Raw genomic sequence first — 18507 nt, 5'->3', positions numbered from 1 at the left:
ATCTCAAAATAATAATAATAATAATAATAATAATAATAATAATAAAATAATATTTTATTGTATACTTGAAATTTGCTAACAGCAGATCTTAAGTGTTTTCACTGCACACACACACACAAATAACTGAGGTGGTATATGTGTTAACTGACTTGATTGTGGTAATCATTTCACAATGTATATATACATCAAATCATCACATTGTATTCCTTAAATACATAGAATTTTTGTCAATTATACCTCAATTAAGCTGTGGGGAAAAAAGAGAAAGGAGGCTAAGAAACAAGAAAGAAAATCTCAAATATTGAAGAAGATGGAAATGTTAAATTAAAATTTTGTCATTTTCTTTTTCAATATGTTGGCAGGGTTAGTGCTGGTTCTGGAAAAAGGCTTTAGTGAAAATTAATACTTTAAGGCATCTAAATGGTTGGTAGGAGCATAAGTTGGTACCAATTTTAGTGTGGGGAGAGGGGAAAAATTTGGCCACATATATCAGAAGGCTTACGATATGCACAGCCCACTTTGATCCAGTAATTCTATTTCTAGAAATTCATTCTATCGAACCAACAGGATGCATTTCCAAGGTTTTCTATAGTGTTGATTAAAATTAATGTAATAGGATTGGGTGCAGTGGCTCACACCTGTAATCCTAACCCTTTGGGAGGATGAGTAGGGAGGATTGCCTGAGCCCAGGGGTTTGAGACCAGCTTGGGCAACATAGGAAGGCCTTGCCTAAATAAAAATTTAAAAAATTTAGTCAGGCATGTTGACATGCACCTGTAGTCCCAGCTACTCGGAAGTCTGACGTGGGAGGATCACTTGATCCTGGGAAGTTGAGACTGCAGTGAGCCATGATGGTACCACTGCGCTCTAGGTGAGGCAACAAAGTGAGACTGCGTCTTGATGATAATAATAAAATAAAATAAATGTAATATTTGTGGCAAATAATTGAAGGCAATTAAATGTCCAACAACAGGGAACTTAATGAGTGAATTAAGGTTCATCATTAGTGACAATACTATGCATTTGTTAAAAAATCATATTATAGAAGATTTATTTGAGAAATACTTATAAGACCAATAAGTAGAAAGTAGTTTCCAAAATAATATGTATAGTATTTTACTATGTATTAAATACATATATATATATAGAGAGAGAGAGAGGAAAAAACAGACTGGAAGGACATATAAATAGTGGTTATCTCTAGGTTAGGACTGATAGAGATTTTTTTCCTTTGTGCTTTTTTGTATTTTCCAAATTTTCCACACTAATCCAATATTATTCTTATAAAACAAACAAGGAAAACATATTCTAAAAAAGAAAACCCTGCCTTTTTTTTTTAAGAGTACAATCTAACTCTTTTAGATGTTGGGCAAACAGGCATCTCTCCCTTTAATGCTCTCATAAAGCTGGTAACTTAAATACTTTCCTGGGTTAGTGGTTTGCATTTTCAGAAGAACTCTCACAGAAAGAGCTAGTACCCAAGTGAATATGTGCTATAAATTATAGATAGCTTGTTTTTCTTCATTTAAGTGAGCAAGCATGTTCTTCATAAGTTGATACATGGCTCACAAGCTACCCCAGGCAATGGTTAGAGAGCAGCCTCAGTTCCAGAGAGCCCAAGCAAGCAGCACCTGGAGCCCCTAGAATTTTCGAATAAACAGAATACTTCCTTCACAGTTTGACACCTTTGGGGAATGCTAATGAAAGCCACCATCTTGCAACTCACTTCTTTACAACTTTATTTGCCTTAAAGATAGAAAATTGTGATGCTAGCAGGAGCCTCTACCCATATTAAAAAGATTCTCTTGCAGTTCACATACTTTCTGCCCCGGAAAATCATCATTTACTTTCACGCAACATGTTTATTAAGATAAGTACAATATGTTGGGGTCAGTATTAGTGAAACTATAAGTACTTACTTGCTAAGCCCATAAAAGTCAAGCATTTCATTGACCTAGTAATTTGTCTACTAGAAAACATCAATGTAGAAATACAAGAAAACAGATTTATCATGTACTTAAAGAGAAGTAGCAATGGTCACACCCCTCCCCCTTCTCATTGCTCTCAGAGAACCCAGGATATATTATTAGGATTTTTTTGACTTTTATAGAAGACAAATTTGAGGCAGGAGAATAGGGTCTGGAGACAGGGAGCATATGGCCCATTCATGCTGACTTCCTAGAACTAAGTCAAATGGAAACGCTTCAGCTATAGCAGGAAATATCCTCTCCATTTACTTAGGGAGTACACTGAGTAAATGACTTTGAAACTTTACTTCATCCTCTTCATTTACATAGGGCGTACACCAAGTAACCAATGGAAACCTCTAGAGGGTATTTAAGCCCCTGAAAATTTTGTAACAGGGCTCGTGTGCCCCTATGCTTGGCCTGCTCCCACCGTGTGGAGCATACTTTCATCTTCAATAACTCTCTGCTTTTGTTGCTTCATTCTTTCCTTGCTTTGTTTGTGTGTTTTGTCCAATTCTTTGTTCAAGACGCTGAGAACCTGGACACCCTCCACCGTAACAAAATGAGAGGTAAGGATCTGGAAGATGGCATGGCTTGTTCAAGGTTTGCCAGTGTTTGCTTTTTCGGTGAGTCTAAATCAAGGGCTGTACTTCCATTTACATCATGAGAAAGCAAAAGGTTTGTTCTTATGCCTCCTGGTAACTGGGTGTTTGTAGCAATGCCCTTGAGAGTCCAAGAATTTCTCCTGTAGGTATACTCACTCTGGGCACTGCTTTCTACTGCAGGAGCACAAAACTGTCAGGGCCCCATTTAATGTCACTTCAACCTTACCCAGCTACAGTTAACCACTTTAATTACATTAATGTTGCTATCCTAGGGACGTCCCCACCCTACCTTTCAACTCTCATCTTCTACTTCCCTGAAGTATCACGATTATTTCTATTCACGTCTAACAACTGCTAGGTAACCAGATCAGATTGGCACAGTGATGTCAAAATGCCTCCTCACTCTCTAGAGAATTGGTCATACTAACAACATGTGAATGACAGACAGCCCTAATAAAGGCTTGTGTGTTATATGTGAATGACAGACAATCCTGTTAAAGGATCTCTCATGGGAAAGATTCCAGATAGTGGGACAGTGGAGTAAAAAAAGAAAAAAAAAAGTAGAAGTACTAAGGATTTAGTCCTGGCCAGCCATTCTTTCACTGTACTCTGATTCTACCCCCATCCGACATTTCCATTCCCTGTCTTAGACATTTGGCTCCAGTGGCTGCAGAAAAATTAATTCAAATTCTGGTTACTTGTGCCTTCAGCATCCGTGGTCTCTGTAGAGGCATAGGTAACCTAGGGCTGCATCGCCTCCTACATCCACGCTGGCATCACCCACCTGGTAGTCATCAGCAAATGAAATGAACATCTATAAACTAAGATGAGAATAATACCCTGAAAGGTAAAGTAATTAAAATTATAACAATGAGATGGCAGTCAAAACAATACCCATGTTTATTTAATATCTGTCATTTGAGAACTATGGGGTGGCCCATTCCTATCACCTCATGAATCCTCTCTATACTTTTATGAGAGAGGAAAGAGCGTAGGTCAGTTACAAAAAAAGCCAATGTGGGGCAAGGTTAATCAAGAAAGCATTGTGGTAGAAGGGGAAGGCCTGAAAAATATGATGACTTTGGATATCAGATATGGGAGGGCATTCCTGGGAAGTAAAAATACCAGCCTGTCCTTTGGTTCCTGGGCATCTGCTCAGCCAGCATCTGCATCCAGTTTGGAAGGTGGGAGAAGGCCCCAGACGCTGCTCCTGGGCTCCCACATTCACATACTTTTGTCTCGTCGTGGCTTCTATTCTTTTGTAATTACCCCAGTGCCTAGTTTCTTGAAGGTGTCCTAATGTATATTAACAAGTATTATTTTTAAAGGCATTACATTTTCATAATATTGGGTGAATCACAATTAAACAGATTTCTTTAAGTCTATAGGATTTTTTAAAGCCTTTAATATGCTAATATGCACAATGAATGCCCTAGAAGAATATATATTAGGTCAAATCCTTTGAAATTACCATTTTTCTTTTTCTTTTTCTTTTTTTTTTTTTTTTTGAGACTGAGTCTCACTCTGTCTCCCAGGCTGGAGTGCGATGGCACGATCTCTGCTCACTGCCAACTCTGCCTCCCAGGCTCAAGTAATTCTCCTGCCTCAGCCTCCTGAGTAGCCGGGGTTACAGGCGCCCACCACCATGCCCAGCTAATTTTTATATTTTTAGTAGAGACGGGGTTTCGCCATGTTATCCAGGCTGGTCTTGAACTCCTGACCTCAAGCGATCCACCCACCTTGGCCTCCCAAAGTGCTGGAATTACAGGTATCAGCCACTGCGCCCAGCCGCAAGGTTTTTTTTGTTTTTTTTTTGTTTTTTTTTTTTTGAGAAGGTGTCTCGCCCTGTCGCCCAGGCTGAAGTGTAGTGGTGTGATCTCGGCTCACTGCAACCACTGTCTTCCAGGTTCAAGTGATTCTCCTGCCTCAGCCTCCCCAGTAGCTGGGACTACAGGCATGTGCCACCACGCCTGGCTAATTTTTGTATTTTTAGTAGAGACGGGGTTTCACCATGTTGGCCAGGATGGTCTCCATCTCTTGTGATCCACCCACCTTGGCCTCCCAAAGTCCTGGGATTACAGGCTTGAGCCACTGTGCCCGGCCCACAAGGATTCTTTTAACTGTAAAATTGCTTTAAAATTTTGTTTTAACACAAAAGGTTTTCATGGAGAAAGCAGAGCACAAAAGCACACACATTGTATTAATAACTATGTAAAAATTATTCACAGTTGGACTTTAAAATGGCAAAAACAAACAAACAGAAAGAGTCATATATAAGGATAGAACTATGGGCCAGTCATGGTAGCTCATGCCTGTAATTCCAGTTCTTTGGGAGGCTGAAGTGGGAGGATTGCTTGAGCCCAGGAGTTTTTGAGACCAACCTGGACAAGATAGGGAGACACCGTGTATAATAAATAAAGTAGCCGGGCATGGTGGTGAGTACCTATAATCCCAGCTACCTGGGAGGCTGAGTTGGGAGGTTGCTGGAGCCTGGGAGGTCGAGGCTACAATGAACCATGATCTCACTGCTGCCACCCAGCCTGGGAAACAGAATTCTGAGAAAAATCCCAGTGTACCCCCTCCCCATTCTTTCCAAGTTTGGAGAGTAGTGTCAAGGAGAAGATGACCTCCAGCCAGGACTTCAGTATTACGTTCCTCTGCCTCCTCAGTGAGCTAGGTGGACTCCAAGACCTAAGAGACAGGTAAAGCATTACTCTTTGAACAGCTTCTCTGTCTCCTTACCCAGATGAAGCCTGCCTACATAGATCTTCTTCAGGAATACCCGAAGTCTTCAGGTATTCCCATCATCCAATGGCTCTTTTCCAAAGTTTGCATTTAAGTTGGTTATTTGAAGTTCTGTACAGGATCCTACAGCAACACTATTTACAGATGATGGTTAACTTTTCCAGCAGGGCCCCAGATATCTGTTGGATTCTAATGTTTTAGATGTTCTGCACATTTATTTACTTTGAGGCAGGATCTCACTTTGTCACCCAGGATGGAGTGCAGTGGTGTGATCTCAGCTCACTGCAACCTCCGTCTCCTGGGGTCAAGCAATCCTCCCATGTCAGCCTCCTGAGTAGCTGGGACTATAGGTGTAATCCCCGCTACTATGCCAGGCTAATTTTTTTGGTTTGTTTTTTGTTTGGTGGGGTGCAGGAGGTAGAGACAAGGTTCCTCCATGTTGCCTAGTCTGGTCTTGAATTCCTGGGCTGAAGTGATCTTCCTGCCTTGGCCTCCCAAAGTGTTTGGATTATAGGTATAAACCACCCTGCTCAGACAATTCTGTACATTTATAATGGGAAAGGAAAATAGTAGAAAATAATCCTATCATAAATGCAAAACTATAGTATAGAATGTACTCTTGAGGGTAACTTAGGGAACTAGCTCCAACTTACAAAGCTGTGTCCATGGGAAAATGTCTTCCTGGGCTTGCTTACATCACTGTTCCAAAAGCCCCTCAGCAGCCTCTTGGTGGAGAGTGAGACTGTCATTGCCCAAGAGAATTCCTCTGCCCAGACCTTTAGACAAAGCCTGGCCTGCGGGAGGGACTCCCAGTGCAGCAGCACCACAGAGCTGCTGACCAGAAAGGCACAGTAACTCAGGATTATGGCTTTCTCCCCAGGGCTCTGTGGGGGAATCCCTCCGTGTAGGGGAAATTCTGGAATCCTGATCTCCCCCTTTCCCTGCACACATCCCACTCACAAATGCAGTCTTGTTCCTAGGTTCTGAGCCAGCAGCAATTTGCAAGCCTGCCCCTAATATTCCTTGCATACTGTCCTTCTGAAGGGCCTGACATGAGTAAGTACCCAAGAGATATATAGCCCCTCTATGGGGAAGCACCCACAGAGCTGGTCCCAAGGTGAAGGTGACCACTGTGGGGGGCAGGGGTGGGCCTTAAAAACTTGGCTTGTTTTGCTAAATTGCCATGACACCATATTAAGGTCATTAGACAAAGATCACCTGGCCTAAGGCCAATAAAATGACACCATGACTTTCCCATCAAATCTGGCTGCTTCTCTCTTGGCTGCAGAAAATCATTAATATTTGTTCTCTCTTCAACAAATGGAAGAAAGAAGGAAGAGGCTAGAAGGCAGTTTCCTTGCATGAGCAGAAGTGAAATCAAATCTCAGCTTCTTGCCTCCCTCGTCCAAATCTCTCCTGCCTCAGGGCTTTCCACCAGGACCTGTCTGGAAAACTTATCTCAAGCTTTAAGGGCTTATGCCTGGGGCTCCTCTGGATGCGAAAAGAAATTCCCTCCCACACAGTACTTGCTATTACATGACTTACCCTATCATGCCTCATAAGACTTTATGAAGCTTCTGCCAACCACTTTAAAGGATAATTGTTCCCATACTGTTATATTCTGTTCCTGAACACTTAGGTCTTTTGGCAAAAGGTAGGGTCAATCACCAAATATAGGAAACGGATGAAATGGTATGTCCTTGTACCTGACTGCAGAGCTTGGTGGCTTTGAGTCGTGGGGGCAGCAGAGGAGAAAAGCTGCCACCAGCAACTACATATAGAGAAACGGAGGCTGAGAGACCAGCCAATGTCAGGAGTGAGGGGGAGAGCAGCAGATCAGGGGAGTGTAGTGTCATGGAAACCAAAAGAAAGAGCTTCAGGGAGGTGGTGGGGACATCTGTGTTGAATGCTGAAGTGAAGACAAGATAAGAACAGAGGTGTAAACATTAGACTTGGCCATGTGGAGGTGATGAGAGGCATTGACAGGAACAGTATCTAGGTATAGTGGGGACAAAATCCATCTAGAGTAAGTTGAAAAGGAAATAAGAATATGTTGCTAAGCGCTTTATGTCTTAGCTCATCTAATTCCTATTACAATCTTATGATGTAGGTTCTAATATTATCCCCATTTTACAGATGAGGAATCCAGGCACAGAGAAGATAATTAAATTGCTCAAGGTCACACAGTTAGAAAGTGTGACTCGGCTCACTGCAGAGTTGGATGGACCCAGACAACCGGGCTCCAACCTGTGCTTGAAACCTCTACCTCACTCTCCTTTTGCAATGCCACAAAACCAGGATGCACACTCACTCCAGGCAACACTAGCAACAAGTGCTGAAAAGGAAAAAAAGAGAGATGGGGTGGGTAGCTGGAGAGGTTGTGGGACCGAGACAGGGTTTTCTTTAAAGACAGAAAATCCTGATACACGGGTTGCACGCTGATGGGGATAATAGAGGTGCAGAGGAGAGATTGATGATGTCGGCTGGAGGAGGTGTTTGTGAGCTGGAAGATGAGATGGATCCAGAGCACAGAGGGGCTGACCTTTGATAGGAGCTGAGCAAATCCTCTGGTACCAGGAGGGGAGGCAGAGAAAAAGGGCACCCGGTGAGTGTAGCAGGTAGTTTCGGATGTGAAAAGATGAAGGAGTACCTGTCTGCTGGTTTCTCTTTTCTCAGTGAGGGGTAGAGCAAGATAATCATCTGAGGCTGGGCTGGGGAGAAGGGATGTGGATTGTAAGAGGATTGAAGAGGGAAGAGAGGTATGAAATGGCCATTCTGGGGGTGGAGGTGACAAGAAAACACAATGAGGAGGCAAGGCGGGGAGCTACAAGAGACAATTCCTACATTTTATGGATGCACTCTCTGTCTCTCAAATCTTTCATGGTTTTTATCTATGACATTTTTCATTTTAAATTGCAGAAAAAGAAGGAGGAAACCTGCCTGCCCTCTCTCCCATGATCCCTGTGCTGGCAGCAGCGGGAACACGTCTGAAGTGATGTGATAGGAAATCAGAAGCATTGCAGGCGGATGGTTTGGGATTGTGAAAAGCGCATACAGAGAGAAATGTAGCCTGGGTTTCTTACCTGTAGAAACTTCATGGCTTTTCCTTTGTTTTCATCGAGACCCATCTGCAGCTCTGTAGCAGACTTCTTAAAGAAGAATGTGCAATGATAAATGATCCCAGGTGAAATTTATATCTGTCTGCATTAAATCCTTGTGCTTTTCTGGAGGAATCAGGGAGCACAGAGAGGCTGCTAATACAGACAATCACCTGGAGGTCTTGTTACACCACAGATTACCAGGCCCTGCCCCCAGAATTTCTGATTCTTTGCAGGATGGGGGGAATGAAAATTTGCATTTCTAATAATTCCCAGGTGGTGTGGATGCTGCTGGTTGGAAGACCATACTTTGAACATTGAGTTTGGATGGGGAAGGCCTTAGGGTTCATCTAGTTCACCACCTCAGGTGGCAGAGGATTTCCCACACCTCACAGCACAAGGATTAGAAAGAGGATATCTGAATCCATTGAAATCTCAAAAGATTCCAGACAGAAAATGTCCTTAAGTCCAGCTGCTATTGTTGGACTTGTTGTTCCTCTCCCTCCCTCCAAGTCTCTGTTTTCTGCAAAAACATTGGAGGGAATAATTTGAGAGTAATTAACACATAAAGTGCTATTTACAAGACGCTGCTCTGAGCTCTTTACTTGCATTAACTCACTTAGTCTTTATAACAGCCCTGTGACCTAGGTGCTACTATTATTAATGCCCAATTTACTGATAAGGTAATGAAGACACAGAGAGGTTAAGTAACTTCCTTGAGGTCACCCAGCTAGGAAGTGGAGAGCTGGAATACATCCACAGATCAGACTAACTCCAGTATCCACGTTATTTCCACACTTTCATATGGCAAAAGTAAGTATGTATGAAGTCTGGGTCTCTCAGATTTGTGGATTCTTGGTGCTTGGGTAAAATGTGGTCTGCTAGGGTCCAACACAGTTCTTTTTTCTTTTTTCTTTTTTTTTTTGAGAGGGAGTCTCACTCTGTCGCCCAGGCTGGAGTGCAGTGGCGCGATCTCGGCTCACTGCAAGCTCTGCCTCCCGGGTTCACGCCATTCTCCTGCCTCAGCCTCCCGTATAGCTGGGACTACAGGCGCCCGCCACCACGCCCGGCTAATTTTTTGTATTTTTTTTTTTTTTTAGTAGAGACGGGGTTTCGCCGTGTTAGCCAGGATTAAATGGCGCCCGGCCACTCAACACAGTTCTTAGCTAGGGTCCCTGGGCAATGTAAGATCATTGAAAAACCCTGTTTTGGCCGGGCACAGTGGCTCACGCCTGTAATCCCAGCACTTTGGGAGGCCGAGGTGGGCGGATCACGAGGTCAGAGGATCGAGACCATCCTGGCTACTACGGTGAAACCCCGTCTCTACTAAAAATACAAAAAATTAGCCAGGCGTGGTGGCGGGCGCCTGTAGTTCCAGCTACTTGGGAGGCTGAGGCAGGAGAATCACTTGAACCTGGGAGGCAGAGGTTGCAGTGAGCCGAGATTGTGCCTCTGCACTCAGCCTGGGCAACAGAGTGAGACTCCATCTCAAAAAAAAAAAAAAAAAAGAAAAGAGAAAAAAAAAAAAAGAAACCCTGTTCTACCATTCTTTAAATGCATGGCCCTTGGACAAGCTGCATACTTTATTCTGATTATCCCATTGATAAAATAAGGTGTTCTGACTTTCTGAATTTTTAAGTTAAGAAGGAGTTTAAATATATATATATTTATATAAATATATAATATATTTTTTGTATATTTTATGTGTGTGTGTGTGTGTGTGTGTGTATATATATATATATATATAGAGAGAGAGAGAGAGAGAGAGAGAGAGAATGAGAGAGAGAGAGAGGTCTTGCTCTCTTACCCAGGCTGGAGTACAGTAACACCAAGGCTCACTGCAGCCTTAACCTCACAGGCTCAAGCAGTTCTCCCACCTCAGTCCCGAGTAGCTGGGACTACAGGTATATACCACCACATCTTGTTGATTTTTGTATTTTTTGTAGAGATGGGGTTTCACCATGTTGCCCAGGCTTGCCTCAAACTCCTGAACTCCTGGGCTCAAGTGATCCACCTGCTTCGGCCTCCCAAATTGCTGAGATTACAGGTATGAGCCACGGTGCCTGGCCAGCATATAATTCTCACTGAGTTTCAGTCACTCCTTACTCCTGCACTCATTCATCTAGAGCAGCTGCCTGAAGCAACACAGACCAACAATCCACAGTTTCCAGCCAATTCTGGGAAGAGCTCTGCCCTTGGCCAGCTAAGAATTCTTCTACCATGACAGTCACTGAGGAGGTGCGTTTTTTGCCACTGATGAAGGGTTCTGCTTAAGTAGCAAGAGAATAAGCACAGCTGATTAGAAAGGTAATTTTTCAATAAAAGTCAGTATAGAGGACTAGGTAGTAACAGGTTGGTTCCTGCCACTGGCTGCCTAGGAGACATTGAGCAAGGTAACTTGCCTCAACATTTGCATCTATGAAATGGAGATAATTAGGACTATGAGACAGTTGAGCTAATTAAGCATTACCACGTGCTTGGTCATAGTCACATCGCTCCAACTGGCCCCTGAGGTTGTTGTTCTTGGTGTCAGCAGTGCCTCGGCAGAGATCTAGACGCTGAGCTTGTACACACTAGGACCTCCCAGATGCACCTCACCCACCCTGAAGCTCTTCGCCACCAGCTTTTAATGCTCTATACTGGAATTAAAAGAGTCAGACATTTAATAAGTCTAAATCCTAGCATCCTCAGGTTTAGAGAAGGAGTGTGTCTCAGACTCATGGCAACAAAAGGTGTGGTGGACTCTATTATTATCATTATTATTATTTTGTAGAATAAGAATCTAGAGAACTCCAGAGTTCTTTTAGAGCTAACTGAATTTAAGAGATCCCTGGGGCAATTAATCCAAAGTATACCCTCACTGCGACATCTATTTCAGGGTCAGAAGTGCCAGTGGAGTCGTGAAATTGAGCTTAACAAATTTTTATGGAGAGCCAACCGAGTACCATGGATTGTAGAGGGAGTTGCAAGTAATGAGTATAGCAATAGCTAACATTTATGGAGTTCTTAGGATGTGCCAGGTACATAATTATCACATGTCATTCATACAGCCCTAGGAGTTAGGTACTATTATCTGCCCCATTTCATAGATAGGGCAATTGAAGCTCTTGGAGGGTGAATGTTCATGGTGGAACAAGGATTTGAATCCAGATGCATAGCCATAGTGCTGAATTGCCTCCCTACCACAATGAGCAAGACAGAGTCCCAACCCTCAAGGAGTGAACGCTGGTGAGGGAAACAGGCACCAGGAACAGATATTCATAAACATGGCTGACTGTGAACATAAGATGGGCAACTGATGGCAACTAGAAAAATCCTGTAAGACTTCGAAGTGGAGGTGGCATTTGAGCTGAACATGGAAAGAAATGAGTAGCATTGCAACAGGTGGAGACGGGGGGAAAAGCGTAATGCTCAGAAAATCATCTACCCCCGATGGGGGCAGGAACACAGGTGCCACCTATTTAAGTCTTTCTTCCAATGTACAATTTATCTTATTTTGCAGATTCCTGTCCTGTTCACAGGATGGACTCAGAAGGTTCTGAAGGCTCAGATTTTATAGGCTCAGGGAAGCTGAAAGTTGGACACCAATATGGCCTGTGCTGAGATCTCCTCAGCCCAGGCTCAAGCAAGATTTTCTTACCAGACAAGCTTCCATGGTGTTGCTCGGCACTGTTTTCCCCGACCATCAGGGTCTGAGATGTCTGCGCCAGGCACCAGCTGGCAAACTTAGGAGAAATGGGAAACCAAAATTCCAAAGCAAACTCCCTGAGCCTCCTTGTTCTAGGCTCCCTCGTTCTCTACTTCATCCACCTTCCTCTGGTAGAAAGATCCCTGCTCCTTCTCTACTCAGTAGCTTCCTTCCTGTGATGTTTTTATCAATCTCATTGTCACCAGTGATTTCAGATGAAACAGGGCAAATGTTTATGGATCACCAGCCTTGCGTGTTCCATGAGACTCCGCTCTGTTGACATTCATTAATCTCTATCCTGACCTCTTGCTACCTTTCTTGCCATTTATTCTCAGCTCTTACCTTGACCCCCCCCTCTTCCTCTGCCCACCCTTGAATGTTGGTGTTCTTCAGCTCTCCATCCCAGCCCCTTGCTTCTCTCCCTCCATGTGCTATCCTTAGAAGCCACCCACTATGACTATTCCTTGCCCTTGAGCTATTGACACTCAGATGTCTATCCCCAGCCCTGACTTCTCCTAGTTTTAGCCTCATGCCTTCTGCTGCCCAGGGAGCATCCCTGTCTGAAGGTCCCAGGGGAATCTCAAGCTCAACACATTAACTAGATCTCCTCTCTCTTCCTTGTCCCCAACTCACTGCACCCAATCCAGAAACATGGAAGTCATTCCAGGATCTGCCCTTTGCCTCATCTACTCTTATTCTGCAGCATCCTACCTGCCCCTCCAATCATTGATCAAACATCACCAGTTTTAAGTCCAGTGTTTCCTGAATCCATTTTCCTCCTGGAGTTCTTTACTGTCACTCTCATCTATGCCAGTCCCTGTCATTCTGTATACTCTGACCACAACTGTTTCCCAACTCTTCTTCTGGCCTCCAGGCTTACTGCCCACCTGATGAAAACCACCTTGACCCCCTTCTGAAGGCTCTGAAGGCTCAGATTTTATAGGCTTAGGGATATTGAAAGTTGGACACCAATATGGCCTGTGCCTGTAATGGCTCCTCGTCACCACAAATCCCAGTTCTGAGTCTAGTGAAGAAGGCCCACTGTGGCCTGGTGTGATCACTCAGCCTCATCTCCCAGCATTCCCTGCCTCATCTTCATGTTGTGATGATAATACAGAGTAGTGTGCAGCTTTCCAACATACCATACTCATTCGTGAGTGTTACTGCATTTGATTTAATTCTGTTTCCTCTACTTAGACAGCCTTTTCCACCCTTCTTCACCTGGGTCATACGAACTCATTGTCCAAGACACAGCCCACCAATCCTCTGGCTCAGAAACCCTCCCCAAAAGCCTTGGGTGACGGAAGTGCTCCCGTTGCAGCCTGTGCTTATTGTCTCAGGACTTAAGGGTGGCACATTAGAGTTGTTGTGTGGGAGTCTTTCTCCTCCATTAGGTTATGACCTTAACAGCATCTTGCATCTTAGTCACCTTTGCCCCATTGTCTAGTGCAATATTCAGGACATAGTAAGTGCTCAGTTAATATTGTTCACTGGAACTTAATCCCCTCAGAGCAAGGGTTTTCTACCCCTGTCCTCCGAGCAGGCACTCTGCAAATGTTCCATAAGTGAACGCTGCTGCTGTCGACAGCCGTGATGGGGAGAGGGGAAGAGGGTTCTAGTCACACAGCTCCTAAATGTGCACGGAGGCCAGGCATGGTAAAAACTGCACATCAGCATTCGATCCCTGAGCAGCGTGCATGCTGGGAGTGAGATCTGAAGGAATTAGGCTCTCTGGTAATTATGAATACTTAGGAGAATAACTCACCAGGTCTGCAGAGGATGGCAGGCCCTTTCATGAGCGTTCCCACATCACCACTGTTATGATCACCTCCAGAAGAGGTATTTTTATGAATGAAGGCCATTATGACAAAGAGAGAGGGTTGTTAGGGTCAAGAGTTCCCCCAGGCAGGCTCCACCTGCATCCCTAAGACGAGCTTTCATGATCCTGCTCCCCACTGAAGCTGCTCATTGGCCCTCTTCCTGGAGGCCCCTTGCACAAAGGATCTGCCACCCTCATGGACAGTCACTGCTTCTGAAACTGCAGAGCGTGAATAGCTAACAAGGCACGCAGGGGCCAACAAGAGGAGTCTCTGTTGATTCCAATGGGTTTCTGAAGGGTGGGGGATCCGAATTTTGAACACCCACCTCCTGCTAATCCTCCAGCAAAACCAGTCAGACTGGATGCAAAGCATTATGAGAGAGCCCACACATCCCATCTGACCTCCGAACAACGGAGCCACTTGTCATAGGAGGAGCGTTTCATGTCCTTGGGATCAAGGCTGGAGGAATGGGGGGCATGGGGAGCTGGGACTGGCAGGAGCAGGGGCAAGGGTGGCAGGGGGAAAGAGCTTGGGATTTCAGAGCAAGATCCCCGCATGCACAGTTTCACAGTCACCCGGCCTTAACTTCTCTGAGGTGATAACGAGCCCTCACAAGGCAGTGGTGGACACACTGCTCTAAGCCACCTGGTGCAGGGCAGGGAAAGAGGCGCTCACAAAATGCTGGCTCCTCTGACATAGGTGCTTCTTAGGGACATCCTCTCAGGGCAGAAGGGTCTAGAGGAAAGCCCCCGCCACCCACTGCTTCTCCTGGAGCACAGTGCTCTAGCCAGGCACAAGGGAGGGGAAAAGTGCTGCCGCAGCCACCCCCGCCAGCCCTGAAGAGCTCCCCACCCCTGCTACCAGGCAAGTGATTTCAGATAAATGTGAATCAAGTCGGCGGGAGCTGATATTTTGTTTCAAGGAAAAGAATTTTCTAGGCTGCCTCTGGGAAGTAACATTACTGTCTTAGTCTCTTCACAAGCTTTTCACAGTTGACCTGAGGATTCCTTTCCTCTCTCCTTCCCTCTCTTCTTTTCTTCCTTTTGTGGGAAAAAGAAACAGAAATTGGAGGACGAATCCTTCAAACAACCTCTAGAACCACCAAGTATCAGTCTCCCTAAACACTGTCCTGAGTTGTGACTGACATTGGATCAATCGTTTCAAGAAAACCCTGCACTTTCCATCTCTTTCTCTCCAGGACGGTAAATGCTGTTCTGAGGGAAAAAGAGGCAACTAGAATGTAGCTCAGGGGAGAAGCAAAATGTAGGGGAGAGGACTTGCTTCCTTCTTCCTCTCTGGAGAGTTCAGCAGCAGCAGCAGCAAGTTCTCCTCTCCAAGGAGCTCCTAGGAAAACTAGGGACCCCACCTTTGAGCTGGGTGGGGGGCTGGGGAAGGGTGTTGGTGAGAATTGCTCAGGAGTAGCAAGAAATCACACCCACAGAGAAATGAAAGTACATTCTCCTCCTTCCCCCTGGGCGCTGCATAAAGGGTCCTCCTGCATCCCCTCCACCGTCGCAGTCATGGATTCCCTGCCATCCCGCAATGCAGCCCACACCAGCCTGCTCGGTGTCCCCAAAACGGTGCTCACAGCCTTGACATCTCAGGGGAATGCCCAGCCTGGCACACACTCCCCTCAGTCCAAGCTGCCCAGCAAGGGCCAGCCCTCCATGGCAGGCCACCAACCAAAAACCTCCCTAACCCTGAGCAGGTGCCCTGAGCAGCTGAGGTGGGATGTTAAGTAAAGTCCAGTTAGGCTTTTGTCTGGCCAGGCTCCCGCTGGACCAGATAAAATTATAGGTGGGGTCCTATGGGACAGCCCAGCAGTGCTCAGCACCCCCAAAAAACCTCACTGCTGTTCCCTTCACCCATAAGGATAGACAGAAGTGTATATACTACCTCCAGAAGAGGATCTGCCCCAGGGAAGCCATGGCTGGGGAAGGTTCCCAGCGTATCTGGGTACTGGCTGAGTGGAGCTGCTGCTGCCCTCCTTGGTGACTCACAACCAGCTCCCGTGTGCTGGCCTTAAATAGTGTGTTCAGGCCGGGAGTGGTGCATGCACCTGTAGACAGCTCAGGTATGAGGAAACTGGCTGTGCAGAATTCCCTGCAGGCACAGTGGCTGCCTGCTCCAGCCAGCCAGCCAAGCCAGGGGCTCAGAGCTGCCTTTCCAAGCCTTGACTTTGGGAGAGGGTGACGGGGAAAAGCTTCCCAGGCCCTTGCTTCAGGGCTTGTATTCAGCAGGACTTTCCTCCTGACTATGGAAGGGAGCTGTAGGGAGGGAGATTTAATCTCAAAATAAGAAAGGACTGGAATAACTCAAAGTGTCAGGCTATGCTAGGAGCCTGGGGGCCAGGAGTCCCCATCTCTGCTGATAGATGATGCTCAGAGGCTGGGTCACCACTGGTCAGGTCTCTCATGGAGGAGACTCATGCTGGGGGACCTCAGGAAGGCCATGAGCTGAAGTGACAAGACCACTGAGTTTGTCACTCAAGACTGTCTCCTGAGATGCCCAGCTGGGTGTGCAATTCTCTTCCAGTTTCATTTCAGTGGGAGCGGGAGAGGGCCAGCACTTCCCACCTTGCAATTTTTTTGACACTCCAAAAAGACACTGAACATGCTCTGCTTCAACTGGCCCTCTCTCTGGAGATCCCAAGACCCAGAAGCATTGCTGTCAAAGGTGAGTGGGTTAGCAAAAATCTCTGACATTTCATCCAGCAGATTGCCAACTAGGCAAGATTCTCGTTAAAGCCTAAGCCTTGCTTTCTGTCTCTCTCTCTCTCTCTTTCTCTCTCCTTATTGTTTCCTCCAGCCCCCAGGAGAACCTTGGACGGGAAAGTTTCATGACTGGTTGCCCAGTTTACTGCTGCTGCTGACTGACTATGTTTGCAGTGAAGGTGCTCCAGGCCTTCAGCAGCATCCTCCTAGGGTTGGCGTATGGGCAGGTGGAGCAACCATTGAGTAAAGATGGTGCAGGAAGGGAGAACTGAGTGATGAAAAGAAGGCAACAGGAGAGGGCAAGGTCACAGTGGAAAGACCTTCAGAGTCACACAGCTAGGTTCAATTCCTGGATTCCTAATTCATCATGTGGCTTTGAGAACATCACTTTACTTCAAGGCGTGTCTCACCGGGCTGGAGTGAGGAATAAATGAGAGGGGGTCTATGTGCCTTCCCTTCCCCAGAGTAAGTAAAGGGCGATGCCCTGGAATCTATGCAGCACCGGTGCTGAGTGGGTCCTTCCCGGGTCTGGGGAAGCTGAGGGCAGTGGGAGCAGTGGTTTCTGTAATTCCAATCAAAGGCACAGGGATTCTGCCCTGCCCCTCAATGAGCCTTAAGAAGAGCAGCCTCAGCTGGGCACTGCGGCTCAAGCTTATAATCCCAATATTTTGGGGGGCCAAGGTAGGAGGAATTTTTTTTTTTAAGACTGAGTCTCGCTTTGTCATCTAGGTTGGAGTGCAATGGCGCAATCTTGGCTCACTGTGACCTCTGCCTCCCAGGTTCAAGTGATTCTCCTGCCTCAGCATCCCAAGTAGATGGGGTTACAGATGCGCCACCACACCCAGCTAATTTTTGTATTTTTAGTAGAGACGGGGTTTCTCCATATTGGCGAAGCTGGCCTCAAACTCCCGACCTCAAGTGATCCACCCACCTCGACCTCCCAAAGTAATGGGATTACAGGCATGAGCCACTGCGCCTGGCCGGTAGGAGGAATTCTTGAGCCTAGCAGTTCGAAACTAGCCTGAGCAGTATAGTGAGACTTCGTCTCTACAAAATTAAAAAAAAACAAAACAGAATCCTTCTTGTAGGAGGCAGACAAACAAAAAATTAGCTGGGCATATAGTCCCAGCTGCTCAGGAGACTGGGTGGGAGGATCACTTGAGTGGGAGGTTGAAGCTACAGAGAGCCATGATCATGCTACTGCACTCCATGCTGGGCAACACAGCAAGACACTATCTCAAAAAATAAAATAAAAAACAAAAAAAGCAGCCCCACCTCAAACATCCTGGGGCAGAGTCATGGAGTTTCTCTCTTCTAGCCATGCATCATCACTACAGGAACAGCTAAGGATGACCCTGGAGGGAAAATCAAGAACCCAGCAGAGACACCTCCAAGTAAGAGGGAAAATGCCGCTGAAGCGGCCCGCCTGTTAGAGGGCAGGCATTACCTGGCAGGGATGTGGAGCTGAAAAGCATTCTGCTGCCTCTGGAGAAGCAAATGGACAGTACTCTGGTTCTGACTCCAAAACCTGAAGAGTATCACACACAAAATAATGAGGGAAATCATTGCAAATCTACAGCCCAAACGTGTGTGTGTGCACGTGTGCACGTGCGTGCATGTGTAAAGAGAGAATCTTGGAAACATGGAACTCTCCAGCATTTGAAAGCTTCTCTTGGTTCCCCTGACACTGTTTTCTGAGACTCTCACTAATGCCCCTTACTGCCTTGTGCCCAGGCCCTTTTCCTTCACCTCTCCCATAAGTGATAGGGGTCCCTGTGGTCCTGTCCTCTGCCTTTTCTTCTCATAGCATGCATGTGCCCTGGGTGACCTCGTCCACTGCTCTGCTTCAACTGCTCCTCTCTCTGGAGAT

At 45.8% G+C, this 18507-nt stretch overlaps 1 protein-coding gene across 1 annotated transcript in view; it reads right to left on the bottom strand.

Annotated features, from left to right (window-relative positions):
* Nucleotides 1-15923, bottom strand: part of LOC105479103 (V-set domain containing T cell activation inhibitor 1) — a 70397-nt gene extending 54474 nt beyond the window's left edge. Inside the window, exon 1 of the mRNA XM_011736916.2 lies at nt 15820-15923. Within this exon, the coding sequence (XP_011735218.1) occupies nt 15820-15851 (32 nt within the window). The 5' untranslated portion in view covers nt 15852-15923. The remainder of the gene's footprint in view (nt 1-15819) is intronic.
* Nucleotides 15924-18507: the final 2584 nt, after the last annotated feature.

The sequence above is a fragment of the Macaca nemestrina genome, chromosome 1, assembly GCF_043159975.1.
Source record: "Macaca nemestrina isolate mMacNem1 chromosome 1, mMacNem.hap1, whole genome shotgun sequence".
NCBI lineage: Eukaryota > Metazoa > Chordata > Mammalia > Primates > Cercopithecidae > Macaca > Macaca nemestrina.
Note: the sequence above shows the minus strand (reverse complement) of the source record. Positions and strands in the feature narration are given on the sequence as shown.